The 19,620-nt window shown below is 37.0% G+C and overlaps 1 protein-coding gene across 1 annotated transcript in view; it reads right to left on the bottom strand.

The window, feature by feature from the left end:
- LOC143037439 (E3 ubiquitin-protein ligase RNF180-like) overlaps positions 1-19,620 on the bottom strand; it is a 138,239-nt gene that overhangs the window by 9,445 nt on the left and 109,174 nt on the right. Inside the window, exon 9 of the mRNA XM_076205660.1 lies at positions 18,850-18,990. Coding sequence (XP_076061775.1) covers positions 18,850-18,990 — 141 coding nt within the window. The remainder of the gene's footprint in view (positions 1-18,849; positions 18,991-19,620) is intronic.

Raw genomic sequence — 19,620 nt, 5'->3', positions numbered from 1 at the left:
TATTTTTGACAATTCTTTCACAAATTTTTGCTATTGTCCTTGTTAGAGAGACTGGCCTATAGTTGTTAGAGTCTTCTTTATTTCCCCTTTTATATATAGGTACTATATTTGCTTTTTTCCAATCTTCTGGAACTTTACCTTCTTTCAAGGAACTGTTTATTATGTTATGTATTATGTCTGCCAGTTCATTCCTGCATTCTTTCAGAATCCAGTTTGCTATTTCATCTGGTCCATGCGATTTTCTGACATTAAGATTACTCAAGTGGTTCAATATTTCATTATTTGTTACTTCTATTTCTTTCATAGGAGGGACTTTCTCTTTCCATTCAATCTCTTCAGGTTGTATGTTCTCCCTTGTAAACACAGATTTAAAATGTTTGTTCATAATTTCCGCCATTTCAATTTCCTCTGTGTATTCAACTCCTCCTTGTCTTAATTTCTCCAAATCTTGTTTGTTTTTCAGTTTGTTGTTTACAAATCTGTAGAATAGTTTTGGTTGATCTTTACATTTTTCTATGACATCTTTTTCATATTTTCTCTTTTCCTCTCTGCACGCTTGTACATATTCATTTCTATAACAAGTATATATTTTCCATTTTTCTGGTCTTCTGTTTTTGTTCCATTTGGCCCAGGCCCTGTCTCTTTTGTCTTTTATCTCCCTAAAACTTTTATTGTACCAGCACTTTACATATTCTTTTTCTTGTTTTTGTCTTGGGAGATACTTTTCTACTCCTTTTTTATAGATTTTTGTCAAAATATTCCATTTCTCTTCTACTGTTGTATCTTCTTTGTGTATTCTTTCCCAGTTTTCATTTTGGAAGAATTCTCTTATTTTATCAAAATTTGCTTTTTCATACATCAATCTTCCTTTTCTATATTGTTCATTTCTCTTCATGTATTTTTTCTCATTTAGTTCTAGTTCTATCAATATGTGGTCAGGTTCTGATGTGATTATTAGGTCTAGTCTCGATGGTTCTTCTTCATTTCTATACCTAGTGTTCTCTTGGATCCATTGTGTCATTGTGTGGTCAGTAATCATCTCAAGTAGAACACTTCCCCATGAGTCTTCTCCACCCTTTACGGTCATCTCTTCCCAGCATATTTCTTTGCAATTATAGTCGCCCATCATAACTATTCTTCCTCCATCTTCCATTATCTTGTTTAATGTTATTCTTGTGTCTTCTAACGTGCTTTTATGTTCATTCTCTTCCCACGAGGCTGTTTTTGGGGGCACGTAGTTTATTACAAACTTTCTGCTCTTCTTATCTCTATCTTCTACTTCTATCATGATCATCTCTACTCTATTCTTCCCATATGTGACACTCTTCATGCTTATATCCTTCTTAGTTAGGAACATAACTCCACCCCCTTGTTTTTTCTCTCTGTTTCTAATCCAATAATTATATGCATTGTGTCTTATGCTGTTGGGTGGTTGTGGACCTTTTAATTTTGTCTCAACAATTCCCATTATGTCCGGATCTTTTTCTTTCAGATATTTGTTCAGTTCATTCAGTCCTGTTATTAATCCATCTATATTTGTGTAGGATACTTTTAACTTTCTGTTATTTCCATTGTATTCTCTGTTCCTTTTGTGTTTCTCTCTGTTATTTTCCATTGCTTCAATTTCATATTCACTACTCTCCAGTAGAATTCTTGTTTTTATGTCTCCGTTCTGGTCTCGTTTTTTTTCTTAGCTTCATGTCTTTTCCTTATTTCTTCCTCTCTTTCCTCTTTATCCATTTCCCTTTTTTATCCATACCTTTTTATATTGTTCACTTGTTGTTAGTTTCCCTGTTTTGGACAAGATATTCTCTGCCGTCGTTTGTGACCTGAATTTAATCTTAATTGGTCTGGTCTTGTCTGTACTATATTTCCCGAGTCTGAATTTCTCTTTGATTTGTTTCATTATTTCTGGCTCATCTTCCTGAACTAATTCTAGTAAGTTTCTTACTTTTTCATTTTCCTCTTTGATTCTTGTGGTTCTATCTGGGTTATGTTTCTCTTCCATTCCTAATATAATTATACATTTCTTTTTGTCTGCTAAGTCTCTTACAATATTCTCCTTCTGTCTCATCACTTTGATAACTGAGTCTTCAGTTTGTTCTTTCATTTGCTGTTTAATTATATCAGAAAATGCAACTTTACTATTTTCTTGTATCTTCCTCCACCCCTCTGCCTCTTTTGCTATTGTTCTTTTTTAATTCTTCATTCTCCACTTTTACTTCTCTTAACTGTCTTTTTAGGTCTTCTATTTCATCAGTTAAGTTTTTGTTTGCCTTCTCTAGTTCTTCCAATTTTTCAAACCTCTCGGCAATTTTTGACATTTTGCCAAACCTATTCTCCCAATGCTCAGTCATTTGTTCAAGTTTTTCCTCCAGTTTTGCCAGTCGGGGGAGGTTGGTATCCGCCGCCCCCTCATTAAATCCTTGAAAATTATTATCCTCACCTTCCATTGAACTACTTTTATCTATGTTTCTGATCTTTACAATTTTGTTAGTCCCATCATCGAGATCCAAGTCATCCGTTCGGCGTTTGTTTACAATCCACCTTGACTCTTGGACCAAGTCCTCCCCTTCCTCATTTCCTTCCATTTCCCTCAATATCCCTTCCCTTCTCCTTCCTTATCACTTCCCCACTATTCCACGAGCACTCCCCTTCCCTATAAATACAAAAGGCACTTCTCTGGATGTTGAGATCCATGTAGTTTTTCCTTTTTCTTTGGAACACCAGTTCTCGCCATCCATTCGGTGAAAGGGTGTGTGTGTGTGTGTATTTACCTAGATGTATTTTACGGGAAGGGGAGCTATGCTCATGGTGTCCTGTCTTCATATCTCATTTTATCTAAACTATTTTTAAATTCATGTATTGTTTTTGCACACACTACTTTCTCATCTAACTTGTTCCATATGTCTATTACTCTGTGAGGAAAGCTGTTCTTTTTCAGATCTCTTCTATAGCTGTCTTTCTTGATTTTCTTTCCGTGTCCTCTTGTATTTCTATCATCCCATTTTATTAGATCCTCTCTATCAGTAATTCCTATGCCTTTCATGATTCTGTAAATAGCTATCAAAGCTCCTCTCTCCTTTGCACTAGTGTCTGTAGCTCAAGTTTTGCTAGTCTCTCTTCATATGATAGTTTTGAGAGTGTTGGTGCCAATTTTGTAATTGCTCTTTGTATTCTTTCAAGTTCTTTTATACATTTTTTTGTACTTGGTGACCACATCGTTGCTGCATATTCCAATCTTGGTCTTATCAGAGTGATTAGTATTTTCTTCACCATTTCTTCATCCAGGTATGTAAATGCCACTTTGATTGTTCTTATTAAATTATAAGTTTCTCCAAAAATCTTATTTATTTGTTTCTCAGGTGACATATTATTCATAACAATGACTCCCAGGTCCTTCTCATTTTCAACTTTTTTATACTTTCTTCTCCCAATTTATATGATCCTGTTATTCTGTTTTTGCTTTTTCCAAATTCCATTATACTACACTTTTTAGTATTGAACTCCATCTCCCACTTCCTACTCCATTCCCAGACTTTATTTAGATCACTCTGTAGTGATTCACAATCTTCTTCCGTGTTCACTTTTTTTAATATTTTTGCATCATCTGCAAAGAAGCTCATATAACTTTCAATTTCTTCATCCATATCATTAACATATATAGCAAACATTATTGGGGCCAAAACTGTTCCTTGTGGAACACCACTTATTACTTCATCCCAAGTTGAGTGTTTGTCTCTTATCACTACTTTCATATTTCTTTCTTGCAAAAGGTCTTCCATCATTTAAGCAGTCTGCCCTGTATTCCTCCTTCAGTTTCTAATTTCTTAAGCAACTTCTTATGTGGTACTTTGTCAAAAGCTTTTTTTAGGTCTAGAAATGCACAATCAGCCCATCCATCTCTTTCTTGTATTATATCTATTAGCCTTGAATAGAAACATATTAAATTGGTGACGCATGATCGTCCTTGTCTGAATCCAAATTGCCTTGGATTTAGCACATTGTTTTTTTCTAAATATTTTACCCATCTACTTTTGACAATTCTTTCACAAATATTTGCTATTGTACTTGTTAGAGAGATTAGTCTATAGTTGCTAGGGTCTTCTTTATTTCCCCCTTTATATATAGGTACTATATTTGCTTTTTTCCAATCTTCTGGAACTTTTCCTTCTTTCAAGGAACTGTTTAGTATGCTATGTATTTTGTCTGCCAGTTCATTTCTGCATTCTTTCAAAATCCAGTTTGCTATTTCATCTGGTCCATGCGATTTTCTGACATTAAGATTACTCAAGTGTTTCATTATTTCATTCTTTGTTACTTCTATTTCTTTCATAGGGGGGACTTTCTCTTTCCATTCAATCTCTTCAGGTTGTATGTTCTCCCTTGTAAACACTGATTTAAAATGCTTGTTCATAATTTTCGCCATTTCTATTTCCTCTGTGTATTCAACTCCTCCTTGTCTTAATTTCTCCAAATCTTGTTTGTTTTTCAGTTTGTTGTTTACAAATCTGTAAAATAATTTTGGTTGATCTTTATATTTTTCTATGACATCTTTTTCATATTTTCTCTTTTCCTCTCTGTACACTTGTACATATTCATTTCTATAACAAGTATATATTTTCCATTTTTCAGGTCTTTTGTCTTCTATTTGGTCCAAGCTTTATCTCTTTTGTCTTTTAACTCCCTACAACTTTTGTTGTACTAGCACTTTACATATTCTTTTTCTTGTTTTTGTCTTGGGACATACTTTTCCACTCCTTTTTTGTAAATTTTTGTCAAAATATTCCATTTCTCTTCCACTGTTGTTTCTTCTTTGTATATTCCTTCCCAGTTTTCTTTTTGAAAGAATTCTCTTATTTTATCAAAGTTTGTTTTTTCATACATCAATCTTCCTTTTCTATATTGTTCATTTCTTTTCGTGTATTTTTCCTCATTTAGTTCCAGTTCAATCAATATGTGGTCACTTTTACTTATTGGTGTTTTATATTCAATCTTTTCCACTATTTTAGGTTCAGATATGATTATTAGGTCTAGTCTTGAAAGTTATTCATTTCTATACCTAGTTTTCTCCTGTATCCACTAATCAATAATCATCTCGAGTAGAACATTTCCCCATGAGCCGTCTCCACCCTTTACTGTCATCTCTTCCCAGCAGACTTCTTTGCAATTAAAGTCGCCCATCATAACTATTCTTCCTCCATCCTCCATTATCTTATTTAATGTTATCCTTGTGTCTTCTAACATACTTTTATGTTCACTCTCTTCCCACGAGGCTGTTTTTGGAGGCACATAATTTATCACAAACTTTCTGCTCTTCTTATCTCTGTCTTCCAGTTCGATCATAATCATCTCTACTGTATTCTTTCCATATGTGACACACCTCACGTTTATATCCTTCTTAGTCAGGAACATAACTCCACACCCTTGTTTCGTCTCTCTGTTTCTAATCCAATAATAATATGCATCATGTCCTACACTGTTAGACATTATGTCCGGTTCTTTTTCCTTCAGATAATCATTCAGCTCATTCAGTCCTGTTATTTATCCATCTATATTTGTGTAAGACACTTTTAGTTTTCTGCCACTTCCACTGTATTCTCTCTTTCCCTTTTGTTTTTCTGTAGTATGTCGTATTTCCTTACTTTCATATTCACTACTCTCCAATAGAATTTCTCTTTTTCTGACTCTGTTCTGTTCTCGTTTTTTTTTCCTTAGCTTCATGTCTTTTCTTTTTTTCCTCCTCTCTTTCCTCTCTATTCATTTCTCTTTTTATCCATACCTTTTTATATTGTTCACTTGTTGCTAGTTTCCCTGTTTTTGCTAAGATATTCTCTGCCGTCGTTTGTGACCTGAATTTAATCTTAATTGGTCTGGTCTTATCTGTGCTATACTTTCCGAGTCTATACATCTCTTCAATTTGTTTCATGATTTCAGGTTCATCTTCCTGAACTAATTCTAGTAAACTGCTTACTTTTTCTTTTTCCTCATTGATTCTTGTGGTTCTATTTAGGTTATATTTCTCTTCCATTCCTAATATAATTATACATTTCTTTTTATCTGCTAAGTCTCTTACTATATTCTCCTTCTGTTTTATCACTTTAATAACTGAGTCTTCAGTTTGTTCCTTCATTTGCTGTTTAATTATGTCAGTAAATGCAACTTTACTGTTCTCTTGGATTTTTTTCCAACCCTGTGCTTCTTTTGCTATGGCCTCTTTATTGTCTATATTATTCCTCTTTTACTTCTTTTAACTGTCTTTTTAATTCTTCTATTTCATTATTTAAGTTTTTGTTCACCTTCTCTAGTTCTTCCAATTTTTCAACTCTCTGCGCAATCTTTGCTATGTTACCGAACCTATTCTCCCAATGTTCGGTCATTTTTTCAAGTTTTTCCTCTAGTCTTGCTAATTGGGGGAGGTTGGTATCCTCCCCCCCTCATTAAATCCCTGGAAATTATTATCTTCACCTTCCATTGTGCTGCTCTTATCTATATTCCTAATCTTTACATTTTCGTTAATCCCTCCTTCAAAATCCTCAGTCCTTCTCTTGTTTACAAGATGCCTGGCCTCCTGGACCAAGTCCTCCCCTTCCTCATTTCCTTCCATTTCCCTCAGTAATCCCTCTCCTTCTTTTTTATCACCTTCCCACTACACCACAAGCTTTCCCCTTCCCTATAAATACAATAAGGTACTTCCTTGACGTTGAGATCCGCATAGATTTAGCTTTTTCTTCAGAACTCCAATTCTCGCCGTCCATCCGACGAAAGTGTGTGTATTTACCTAGTTGTAATATACGGGAGGGGAGCTATGCTCGTGGTGACTCGTCTTTGTATCTCTCCGCATCAAGTTTTATCTTAAAATCTTGTATAGTGTTAATACATACTGTTTTGTTGTCTAATTTGTTCCATGTATTTATCGCTCTGTGTGGGAAACTGTTCCTTTTCAAGTTTTTTCTATAACTATCCTTTTTCAATTTTTTTCCGTGTCCTCTTGTTTTACCGTTGTCCCACATTAATAGGTCGTTCCTGTCTAAAACTTCCATTCCTTTCATTATTCTGTAGATAGCTAGCAAATCTCCTCTTTCTCTTCTTTGTTCCAGAATTGGTAGGTTCAATTTGGATAGTCTTTGCTCATATGTTAGTTCGGCGAGTGTCGGTGCTAGTTTTGTTGTCGCTCTTTGTAATCTTTCTAGTTTCTTAATATTCTTTTTGGTACTGGGTGTCCAAAGTGATGCTGCGTACTCGAGTTTTGGTCTTATTAGTGTAGTAAGTATTTTCCTTATCATTTCTTCGTCCATATAGGTAAATGCCACTTTGATTGCTCTCAATAAGTTGTAGGTTTCTCTGAACATCTTGTTTATATGCTTATCTGGTTTCATGTCCTTTCCAATCATCACGCCAAGATCTTTTTCATAGTGTTTTTTTTCTTCCCCAATTCTGTAATCTTTTGATATTCTATTTTTACTCTTTCCAAATTCCATCATGCTGCATTTCTTAATATTGAATTTTACTTCCCACTTTTGAGTCCAATTCCAAATTGTGTCCAGATCTTGTTGCAATGAGTTGCGGTCCTCTTCCGTTTTAACCTTCTTAAGTAATTTTGCATCATCTGCAAAAAAATATATATAGCACTCCACGCCTTCATTCATGTAATTAATCCCTTCCATACGGTGCCGCACACGTAGGCGTCATGGACTTAGATCTCGGTGGCAGCAACCAATGCCAGCCGTACGACGTGTTGTAATAATACTCGCATCATAAAATATAGTCACCGCTTATATCGATCGTTCTCTCTTCACCCGTGAATTTTGATAACCATAGAAAATGTGATTACAAAAGAATTAGAAAGAATGTCATTATGGAGGGGCGACTACAATAAATATAATCAAGACGCCGATATGGCAGCCTCGCGAATACACTCGCTCCCCATGACGCCTACTTGTGCGGCACCGTATGGAAGGGGTTAATGTATACAGCGAACATGATCGGGGCCAGTACTGATCCTTGCGGGACACCGCTTTTTACTTCTTCCCAGTTGGAGAATTTTTCTCTAATTACAACTCTCATTTTCCTCCCAATCAGAAAGTCTTTCATCCATTCCAATAATTTTCCTCTGATGCCACCTTTTGACTCTATCTTATTTATTAGTTTCCTATGAGGTACCTTATCGAATGCCTTTTACAGGTCCAGAAAAGCACAGTCTGCCCATCCATCTCTTTCTTCTATTATGTCTACTAATCTTGAGTAAAAGCAAATCAGATTTGTTGTACAGGATCTCCCTTGTCTAAATCCAAATTGATTTGGGTTCAGTATAGATTTTTCTTCCAGGTACTTAACCCATCTGTTTTTGATCACTCTTTCACAAATTTTTGCTATTGTGCTTGTTAGTGAGACCGGTCTGTAGTTAGATGGATCTTCCTTATCACCTCCCTTATAAATTGGTACAATGTTTGCTTTTTTCCAGTCCAATGGTACTTTTCCTTCCTTAAGTGATGATTTAATTATATCATATATTTTGTCAGTTAATTCTTCCATGCATTCTTTCAGTATCCAGTTTGTTATTCTGTCTGGGCCATGTGATTTTCTGACATCCAGGGTTTTAATTTGATCACTGTGTGTGTGCATGTGTGTGCACAGAAGTGCCCTGCGTATGTCTTTATTTTGTTTTTCCCCCTCCCCTCACAGAGTTGGCATTTCTCAATTATGCTTGTATGTCAAGGTACTCTAGTGGGCTTGTGCAAAATCACTGTCATTTTTGTTTAATATACTGCAGGAACGTAGTATATTAACCACTTCCATACGGTGACGCCTACATAGGCAGCATGAGGAGCAAGTGGGTACTCGATGATGCCGATGTCGGCATCTTGATTACATTTATTGTAGTCGTACCTACGTAATCTCCATTCTCTCTAAACTGGCTTCATCAATTTTCTATGGTTATCAAAATACACGGGTGAAAGAGAACGAACGATTGAGCACTGACTTTAGTTTTTATAATGCGATTATTATGACGCAACATCGCACGTCGGGCAGCTAATGCTGCCAGATGTGCGATGGGCCCCGGAGTGAAGAGGTTAATATCTTGAGGAGGGGGATGTGGGATATGTTGGGCCCTGCAGGCAGCAAGGCTGAGGAAATGTGCTGTAGGCGGTTGGCCTTGGGTACCAATAAAGACAGTATCCACACTTGTGTATCACTCGCCTATCACATCAGGAAGAAAAAATTAAATAAAAAAAATTAGTCTTCAACCAAATCATGAAGCAGTTGGAGTGACAAAACAAAATGCTACCACAAAAATAACAATGAGAGCACAAGAAAATATCTGAAGAAATATGCAAGGTAAAGCTAGACACAGAACCTATCCCACATTTCTTGAACAAAAATATACATATACAAAACTGTGATCAAAGAAATGAAGTAAGATTTCATTCAATGAAGGAATTAAATATTACTCAGAATGAAATAAGGAATCAAATATGACGTTAACAAATCACATGGCCCGGATGCAGTTGCAAACTGGATACTAAAGGAATGTATGGATGAACTAACAGGAAAAATATACAAAATAGTTGAATGCTCACTCAAAGAAAGAAAATTACCAGGAGACTGGAAAATGCCAATATATAAGGGGGGAAATAAGGAAGACCCAACAAATTATAGACCAGTGTCCCTAACAAGTACAATAGTTAAAATTTGGAAACAATAAGAGGCATACATGGAAAACTATTGAATTGGATGGAGGATTTCCTACATGGAAGAAAAATGAGAGTAGTGCTCAGAGACAAATATTCAAAATGGGAAGAAATGAGTAGTAGCCTCCCACAGGGGTCAGTTCTGGCTCCAATAATGTTTGCTATACATGTGAATGACATGGACGAAAGTATTGAATGCTACATGAACTTCTTTGTAGATGACGCAAAGTTATTAAAGAGAATAAACTCCAAAATAGACTGTGACTCATTATAAAGTGATCTGAACAAAGTCTCAAGAGTGGAGCAAGAGATGGGAAGTAGAATTCAACATCAAGAAATGCAGTATAACTGAAATTGGGAAAAGCAAAAATAGAATATCAGGACAGTATAAAATTGACAGAAAAGAAGTAAAGAAAGTAAATTCTGAAATGGACCTAGGAGTAATCATCACCAAAGACATGTTGCCAGACAAACATATAAATGAAATAGTCGGAGAAACATACAATTTGTAGGAAATGATAAAAAAAATATTACAAATACTCATAAGGCTAAAATTGAAATATGCAGCGCTGATATGGTCACCCAGTACAAAAAAAGAATATAAGAAAATTAGAAAGAATACAAAGAGTAACAACAAAGATGGCCCCAACACTTTCACACCTGACATATGAACAAAGACTGGCCGAACTGGAATTGCCAACCCTCGAACAAAGAAGAGAATGAGGGGACCTACTAACCATCTACAAAATTATGAAAGGAAAAGAATGCCTTGATAGAGAGGACTTATTAAAGTGGGACAGAGGTGAAACAAGAGGACATGCAATGAAACTCAAAAAGGACAACTACAGAAGAGACCTGAAAAAGAACAGCTTCCCACACAGAGTGATAGATATATGGAACAAATTGGACAAAAAAATAGTGTGTGCAAACACAATACAAGAATTTAAGAACAAACTTGATCTTGCGAGATACAAAAATGGGTCACCACGAGCATAGCTCCCCTTCCTGTAAAATACAACTAGGTAAATATATATACATAAATGACATGGATGAAGGTGTGGAATGTTATATGAACTTCTTTGCAGATGATGCAACATTACTAAAGAAAGTACAAAGGAGGACTGTGAATCACTACAGAGAGACCTGGATAAAGTCTGGGAATGGAGTCAAAAGTGGGACGTGAACTTCCATCAAGAAATGTAGTATAATGGAGTTTGGAAAAAGTAAAAATATTATATCAGGGCAATAAAAAAAAAAAAAAAAAAAAAAAAGTTAGCTCAGAAAGGGACCTAGGAGTAATTTACTATGATCAATGAAAGTGGCCTTTGACTACTTGGATAAGGAAATGGTAAAGAAAATATTAGTCACACTGATAAAACCAAAATTGGAGTATCCTACGACACTATGGACACCCAGTACTAAAAAGAATATAAAGAAATTAGAAAGAATCCAAAAAGCAATGACAAAGATGACACCAACACTCTAAATTGACATACAAACAAAGATTGTCCAAACTGGAACTACCAACCCTGGAACAAAGAAGAGAAAGAGGAGATCTATTGGCCATGTGCAGAATTATAGAAGGGATGGAAGTCCTTGACAGAGAAGATTTATTAACCACTTCCATACGGTGACGCCTACGTAGGCGGCATGAGGAGCAAGTGGGTACTCGATGATGCCGGCGTCGGCATCTTGATTATATTTATTGTAGTCGTACCTACGTAATCTCCATTCTCTCTAAACTGGCTTCATCAATTTTCTATGGTTATCAAAATACATGGGTGAAAGAGAACGAACGATTGAGCACTGACTTTATTTTTTATAATGCGATTATGATGCAACATCGCACGTTGGGCAGCTAATGCTGCCAGATGTGCGATGGGCCCTGGAGTGAAGAGGTTTTAAAGTGGGATAAAAGAAAAACAAGAGGACATGAAAAAGTAAAAAAGGATAGTTATAGAAGAGATCTGAAAAAGAATAGTTTCCCATATAGAGTGGTAGATATCTGGAACAAACTGGATGAGGCAACAGTGTGTGCAAAAACTATACAAGAATCTAAGAATAAACTAGATGCTAAAAGATACAAAGACGGGTCACTATGAGCATAGCTCTCTTCCTGTATAATACAACTAGGTAAAGGTGAATACAAACATATACCAAGGGCTTTTTTTCCCTTTACAAGGGAGGTAGCCAAAGTTCAAAGGCATATTTCCACCCACACCCATTTCATCCTCACCCACTCTACTCCCATTCACAGCCCCTCTCTCCATCTCTCTTTTCTTGACTCCTCCTGGATGGCAGGTCATCCCTGCATCTTGCCCACTGCCCTGGGTCATATGCAATGCAGCAAGACACAGCACATCCACAGCAAGACTGCTTTATTTAATCAGTGACCCCCCTCTATCCCCTCATGCAGAAAAAGAGATGTGAAAAAAATTCAAATGATGAAACAAAGATGGAAGAGAGATGGAACACATCTAAAGAAAAACACAAGTAGGGAACACATAAATATGTACCTAAGAAGAAACAAAAAAGGGTTTACATAAAGTATTGGTATAATAAAAAGTGTAGTGATGCTAAAGATAGAAGAGACAAAGCCTGGAAAAGATGGAAAAAAAAAAACCAAATGGCAAACATACATCAAAACTACGAAAAAGATATAACTGACAAATGCAAAGACCAACCTAAACTATTTTACAGATATGTAAATGACAAACTAAAAGAAACATGAAACAGTGAAACTGCGCAAAGGAAATAAAGAATATATAGAAGATGTAGAAATGGCTGAAGTAATGACCAGGCATTTTAGGTCTGTATTTACAATTGAAAGCTCACAAATTTGGGATGAAGGACAGCGAGAAAGATCCCCCGAAATGAAAGAAATAACAGTGACACAGAAAGAAATAAGGGACCAAATAAAGAACCTTGATGTCAGAAAGTCATACAGGCCTGATGGAATAACAAACTGGATACTTACAGACAAAATACACAAGATAATTGACTTCTCACTCAAAGAGGGAAAAGTACCACAAGATTGGAAAAATGCAAATACTGTACCAATAAACAAAGGAGACAAAGAAAATCCAACAAACTAGACCAGTATCCCTTACAAGCACAACTGCAAAAATATACGGAAAAGTTATTAAAGATAAATGGATTAAACGCTTGGAAGAGAACAATATACTAAACCCTAAACAATTTGAATTTAGAAGTGGAAGATGTAGTACAAACTTTATATACTTTTACTCAAGATTAATAGACATAATACATGAAAGAGACAGATGGGCAGATTGTGCTTTCTTGGACTTACAAAAGGCCTTTGACAAAATACCACACAAAAAACTACTAAGAAAAATTGAAATAATAGGTGGAATACAAGAAAAATTATTGGAATGGATGAAAGATTTCTTGAATGGAAGAAAAATGAGGGTGGTAATTAGAGACAAAAACTCAAATTGGGAAGATATGATAAACGGAGTGCCCCAAGGCTCTCTATTGGCTCCGATAATGTTTGCTATTAATATAAATGACATGGATGAAGGCATGGAATGTTATATGAACTTATTTGCAGATAATGTGAAACTATTAACCACTTCACTCCGGACTTAAATCTCGCGGGCAGCAGCCAATGCCAGCCGTACGACGTGTCGTAATAATACTCGCATCATAAAATATAGTCACCGCTTATATCGATCGTTCTCTCTTTCACCCGTGAATTTTGAAAACCACAGAGAATGGGATTCAGGGCACATTTGGAAGAATGTAAAAACACAGGGGCGACTACAATAAATATAATCAAGACGCCGATATGGCAGCGTCGCGAATCCACTTGCTCCTCATGACGCCTACGTGTGCGGCACCGTATGGAAGGGGTTAAGAAAAAACTTGATGCTGAGTGATATAAAGACGGGTCACCACGAGCATAGCTCCCTTCCCATTTAATACAACTAGGTAAATATTAAAGAGAATAAGTACTGAGAAAGATTGCAAATCTTTTCAAGAAGACCTGGACAAAGTTTGGAAATGGAGTCAAAAGAGTGAAGTGAACTTTAACATTAAGAAATGTAGTATAATGGAATTTGGAAAAAGCAAATATAGAATCTCGGGGCAATATAAAATTGGTACTATGGAAGTTAAAAACGTAAACTCAGAAAGGGACCTAGGACTAGTTATCTCAAATGATATGACACCAGACAAACATGTCAACAAATTAGTCGGAGAAACTTTGAACTTATCAAGTTTAATGAAAGTGGCCTTTGACTACATGGTAAAGAAAATACTAGTTACACTGATAAGACCAAAATTGGAATATGCAGCATCACTATGGACACCTAGTACCACAAAAAACAAATAAACTAGACATAATTCAAAGAGCAATGACAAAGATGGCACAAACACTTTGCAATTTGACATACAAAGATTGGATAAACTAAATTTACCAACCCTGGAACAAAGAAGAGAAAGAAGTGATTTGATAACCATTTACAGAATTATGAAAGGGATGGAAATTCTTGATAGGGATGACCTACTAAAATGGGACAGAAGAAATACATAGGACACGAGAAGAAACTTAAGACAGTTACAGAAGAGATCTGAAAAAGAATACTTTCCACACAGAGTAATAGATATCTGGAACAAACTGAAAGAGGAAACAGTGAGTGCTGAAACTACACATGACTTTAAGAAAAAACTGGATGTGGAATGATACAACAGCGGGTCACTACAAGCATAGCTCTCCTCCTGTAAAATACAACTAGGTAAATACATAACCACTCCCTAACCCCCATCCCCTGTCCATTCCCTTCCATGCACCGGAGCAAATGGCAAACATACATCAAACTAAGAAACAATTATGTAAAAATATGCAGAGATGAAAAGAGAAACACCTATGAAGGAGAAATAATAGAAAAATGCAAGGAACAACCTAAACTATTTTACAGGTATGTAAATGGTCAACTAAAAAATAAACAAGAAATACAAATGCTGTGCCAGGGAAATTATGAATATACAGAAGAACTAGAAATGGCAGAAATTATGAGCAATCATTTCAAATCGGTATTCATAATTGAGAACTCACCTAACTGTGAGGGAATAGAGAGAGAGAGAAATCCCCCCAATGATGGAAATAACTGTAACACAGAAGGAAATCAGAGGCCAAATAAAAAACCTTGATGTCAGAAAATCACATGGTCTAGAAGGAATTGCAAACTGGATACTAAAAGAATGCATAGAGGAGTTAACAGATAAAATATACACTATAATTAAATACTCACTCAAAGAAGGAAAGGTACCACAGGACTGGAAAAATGCAAATATTGTACAAATATATAAAGGAGGAAACATCTGGAAGAAAAAAATATAATGAATCCACTTCAATTTGGATTTAGACAAGGAAGCTCATGTACAACAAACCTGATCTGTTTCTATTCGAGACTAATAGAAATAATACAAGACTGGATGGATGGGCAGACTGTGCCTTTCTAGACCTACAAAAAGCATTTGATAAGGTACCACACAAGAAACTAATAAGAAAAATAGAATCAATAAGTGGCATCAGAGGAAAATTATTGGAATGGATGGAAGACTTCCTGACTGGGAGAAAAATGAGGGTATTATTTAGAGACAAATACTCGAATTGGGAAGAAATTATAAGTGGTGTCCCGCAATGTTTGGTACTGGCTCCAATCATGTTTGCCATTTATATAAATGACATGGATGAAGTAGTGTTATATGAATTCCTTCACAGATGACACAAAAATACAAAAGTAAGAACAGAGGAGGATTGTGAATCATTACAGTTAGACCTGGACAAAATCTGGAAATGGACTCAAAAGTGGGAAGTGAACTTCAATGTCAAGAAATGTAGTATAATGGAGTTTGGAAAAAATAAAAACAGAATATCAAGAAATTATAAAATTGGTGAAGAAGTCAAAAAAGTGAGCTCAGAGAGAGACCTCAGACAAACATATCAATAAAATAGTTGGAGAAACCTTCAACCTATTAAGGTCAATGAAAGTGGCATTTGACTACTTGGATGAGGAAATGATTAAAAAAATATTAGTTACACTAATAAGACCAAAACTGGAGTATGCAGCAACACTATGGACACCCAGTACTAAAAAGAATATAAAGAAATTAGAATACAAAGAGCAATGACAATGTTGGCACCAACTCTTTCCAAATTAACATACAAACAAAGATTGTCCAAATTGGAATTACCAATTCTGGAAGAAAGAAGAGAAAGAGGAGTGTGTGCAAACACTATTCAAGATTTTAAGAAAAAACTTGATGCTGAAAGATACAAAGATGGGTCACCACGAGCATAGCTCCCTTCCCATATAATACAACTAGGTAAATATACATAACCATTCTCAACTCACCTCTATCTCCTGTCTTTTCCCTTCCTCAGCAGACATCCCCTTCTTTCTCAATGCCTTCCATCTTATCCTCAGCCGCCACTTCATGTTCACTCCATCATCTCTGCCTTCCACACTTCTTTTACTAATCTTTCTTCACTCATTCTTCCCATGTGTCCAAACCATCCCAATAAGCTTTTAGTGAGATATACTTTAGCATTTCCATAGCAAAATCCAACAGATCTGGTTTACCTGCAAAGCTTCATTATATGGTGACCCCCACTACCTTTGCTCTTCCACAGTAAATGTCATCAACAAACTGAAAAAACACACACATAAGTCCTGGTAAAGATATCAAATTACCACCTGGAACATCTGGGCTCTGAACCAATAAAGGCCCTGTCAGAAACTTTAACCAATCCTGATTGTACAATGGCATCCCAATAACCTGGAAAAGAGCACACACAATCCCTATCCTGAAACCACACAAGCAGTCAGACAATCTAGCATCAAACAGACCAATCTCTCCTTTGTAACATATCTAAACTGATGGAAAAATTTATCCTAGAAAGAATCAGAACATATATCTATTTCATCAACATGCTGCTTGCACACTCATGGCACAGTGGTAGAGCTCCCAGCCGCCACTATGGCGGTCCAGGTTTGAATTCCGCCCAGGGCTGAAATAATTTCAGTATCGCTATGCTACAAGTCGTTACTCCAACTCTTGTGGGTGGGGAGTTCGGGGTGTGTGTGCATGTAAGGTCACAGCATTACCCATAGATCTGTCATATATGAGCTCTGAGCTCTCTTCTGGGAGGGAAATAGCTGTTGATCATGAGTCCAACATGTGATCCAAGACCATGGTGAAGTACTGGAAGACTTGAACAAGAAAGTGCCACCTGACAGAACAGTACAGGTGGAAAAAGACATAATTTTGGCAAAGAATAGAGAATATCTTGGAACAACCATCAACTGAGGACCAAAAGACAATGGAGTACCCCCAGTGAGCAACACTATCACCGATGCTATTTAACTTATTCCAACAAGATCTCCTGGCTCCCAAATCCAGACCACAACCATACGATGACGCCAACTACATAGGCATCGTGAGGCGTGAGTGGGTATACGAGGATGCCACTGGTGTCCTGATTTATTTATTTTGTAGTTGTAGCTAAGTGATCCCCAAATTCTGTGAACTGGCTTGATTGCTTTTTCTGTGATTATTACTCATACATGGATGGGGTGGTGTGAGAGGTAAATGCAAAAGTAATAGGCTGAGGATTGGAGATGGTTAAAGAAAATGGAGAAAAATGGGAGATAAGCCAGTTGTTGTTTGCTGACACCACTGCACTTGTAGCAAGATCAGAGGAGGGATTGAGGAAGTTAGTGATGGGGTTTGGAAAGGTGTGCAAAAGAAGGAACTTGAAGATAAATGTGGGTAAAAGTAAGGTGATGAGATGTACAAGGGGAGAATGTGGCAGCAAATTGGAAGTGAGTATTAAGGAAGAGAGATGGAAGTGAATAGCTTTAGACACTTGGGCAGAATGTGGCGGGAAAGGGTGGAGTGGGGGTGGAGGTGGAATGTAGATTGAGAGAAGCAAAGAAATGCATTGGGGGATTGAAAAGTGTAATGAGAAATAGACATTTGGGAATGGATGTTAAGAGGAGATTGTATGAAGGAGTGATTGTGCCGACAGTACTGTATGGGCAGAAACATGGAACAAAAAAGGAAGAGTTTAAATGTGTTTGTGATGAATTGCATGAGAAGTATGGTAGGGGTTACTAGGCTGGATAGTGTGAGAAAGGAGGAGGTAAGGCGGAGAGCAGGGATGGAAAGGGAGTTGGGAGATAGGTTTGATGAAAGAGTATTGGGATGGTTTGGACACATGGAAAGAATGAGTGAAGAAAGATTAGTAAAAGAAGTGTGGAAGGCAGAGGTGGATGGAGTGAACAGGAGGGGGTGACTGAGGATGAGATGGATGGATGGGGTAAAAGGGGCATTGAGAAAGAAGGGGATGTCTGTTGAGGAAAGGAGAAGACAGAAGATAGGGGTGAGTGGAGAATGGTTATGTATGGATGATGCTGTGGTGCATGGAAGGGAGCGGGTAGGGGATGGTTATGTGTGAATGATATTTTGATGTAGCCTAAAGGGATTTCTCTCTGTCTTCTCTTTTTGCATGAGGGGATGGAGAGAGGGAGGTTGCCGATTAAATGAAACGACCTTGCTGTGGATGTGCTGTGTCTTGCTACATTGCTTCTGACCCGGGGCAGTGGGCGAGATGTAGGGATGCCATCATCCAAGAGGAGCCAAGATAAGAGGGAGGGAGGGAGGGGGGTAAATGGGAGTAAATTATGTGGGGATGGAATGGGTGGAAGTGACTTTTATGCCTTTGTTTTTGGCTACCTCCCTTGTAAGGGGGAAAAAGCCGTTGGTATATGTATGTATTACTCAGAGTGAAAGAGAACAGGTAAATCAGCAGTGTCTTTATATTTTATAACGCCAGTACTGTGATGCATCATTGAATCATTGTACAGCAAACTTCCACTTATCCGAACTCCAAGGGGGATTAGAAATGTCTGATTAACCGAAATGTTCGGTTAATCCGACTTTGTATGTTTCATTCCCGTAGAGTTTTATGCGGTAATGTCAGCTGCAATATTTGTACCTGTAAACTTAACATACACATGGAAATGCTTATAATAGTTCATAAACATATTCTATAGAGTATAAAGAGAAAATGTTTAAAGAGAGCTTGTGATACTGTATCATCACCGAGAGGACTCACGAATGTATGTACCATCAAACAGCCTATCAGGTGTAAACATGGAGTGTGCTGCCACCGTGTGAGCACTTGATGAAGCTTGCGGGGGTGGCGGAAGAGACGGAGGGGTGTTTGAATGTTCGGTTGAGATCCAAATACGTTCGGTTGAAGCGATGGCTACCGTATTGAGAAAATGTTTGGTTAATGCGATTATTCGGTTAAAATGCGTTCGGATAAGCGCGAGTTTACTGTACATCAGGCATCCTATGCTGTGCACGAGAACTTGACTTATATTAAAGAGGTTAAAGCTTCCTCACATGTAAATGACTCAACAATGATAGCCCAGCACCACAGTTGCAATACAACAGCCAAAAATTTCCATGGCATCATTTTGGTGGGAGTGGTGTGGCACTGTGAAACAGTCCATAGTAGAAGCATTTCACTGTTGCAAATGAATATTGGAAAAAAAAGAGCAGAGAAGACTGATTGGTGATTTTCAATTATGACAGACTAAAGGTATACAGGGTCTAACAGATAAATCCGTACAAACTTTGAAGAGGTTTTAAGCACTTAAAAAGTAACATATGGCAATTCTGATTGTTTCCAGATACTTCCATTTGTCTAATAATTTAGCCAGTTGTATACTAGCACCGGTGCAATAAACATTAAGCAATGGAACAAGCCAAACGTTCAGCCATATGCGAACTTCGTTGCGCGGGTCACACTCCTAGCGCCATAATAAGGATGCTAAAATACTCCAGACAAACTGTTTACGATGTTTGTAAACGTTTTGATGAGACCGGCGAA

Source organism: Oratosquilla oratoria, chromosome 22, assembly GCF_046742065.1.
Source record: "Oratosquilla oratoria isolate Oo_2021 chromosome 22, ASM4674206v1, whole genome shotgun sequence".
In the NCBI taxonomy this organism is placed as follows: domain Eukaryota; kingdom Metazoa; phylum Arthropoda; class Malacostraca; order Stomatopoda; family Squillidae; genus Oratosquilla; species Oratosquilla oratoria.
This window is presented reverse-complemented; position numbering and strand designations above follow the sequence as displayed.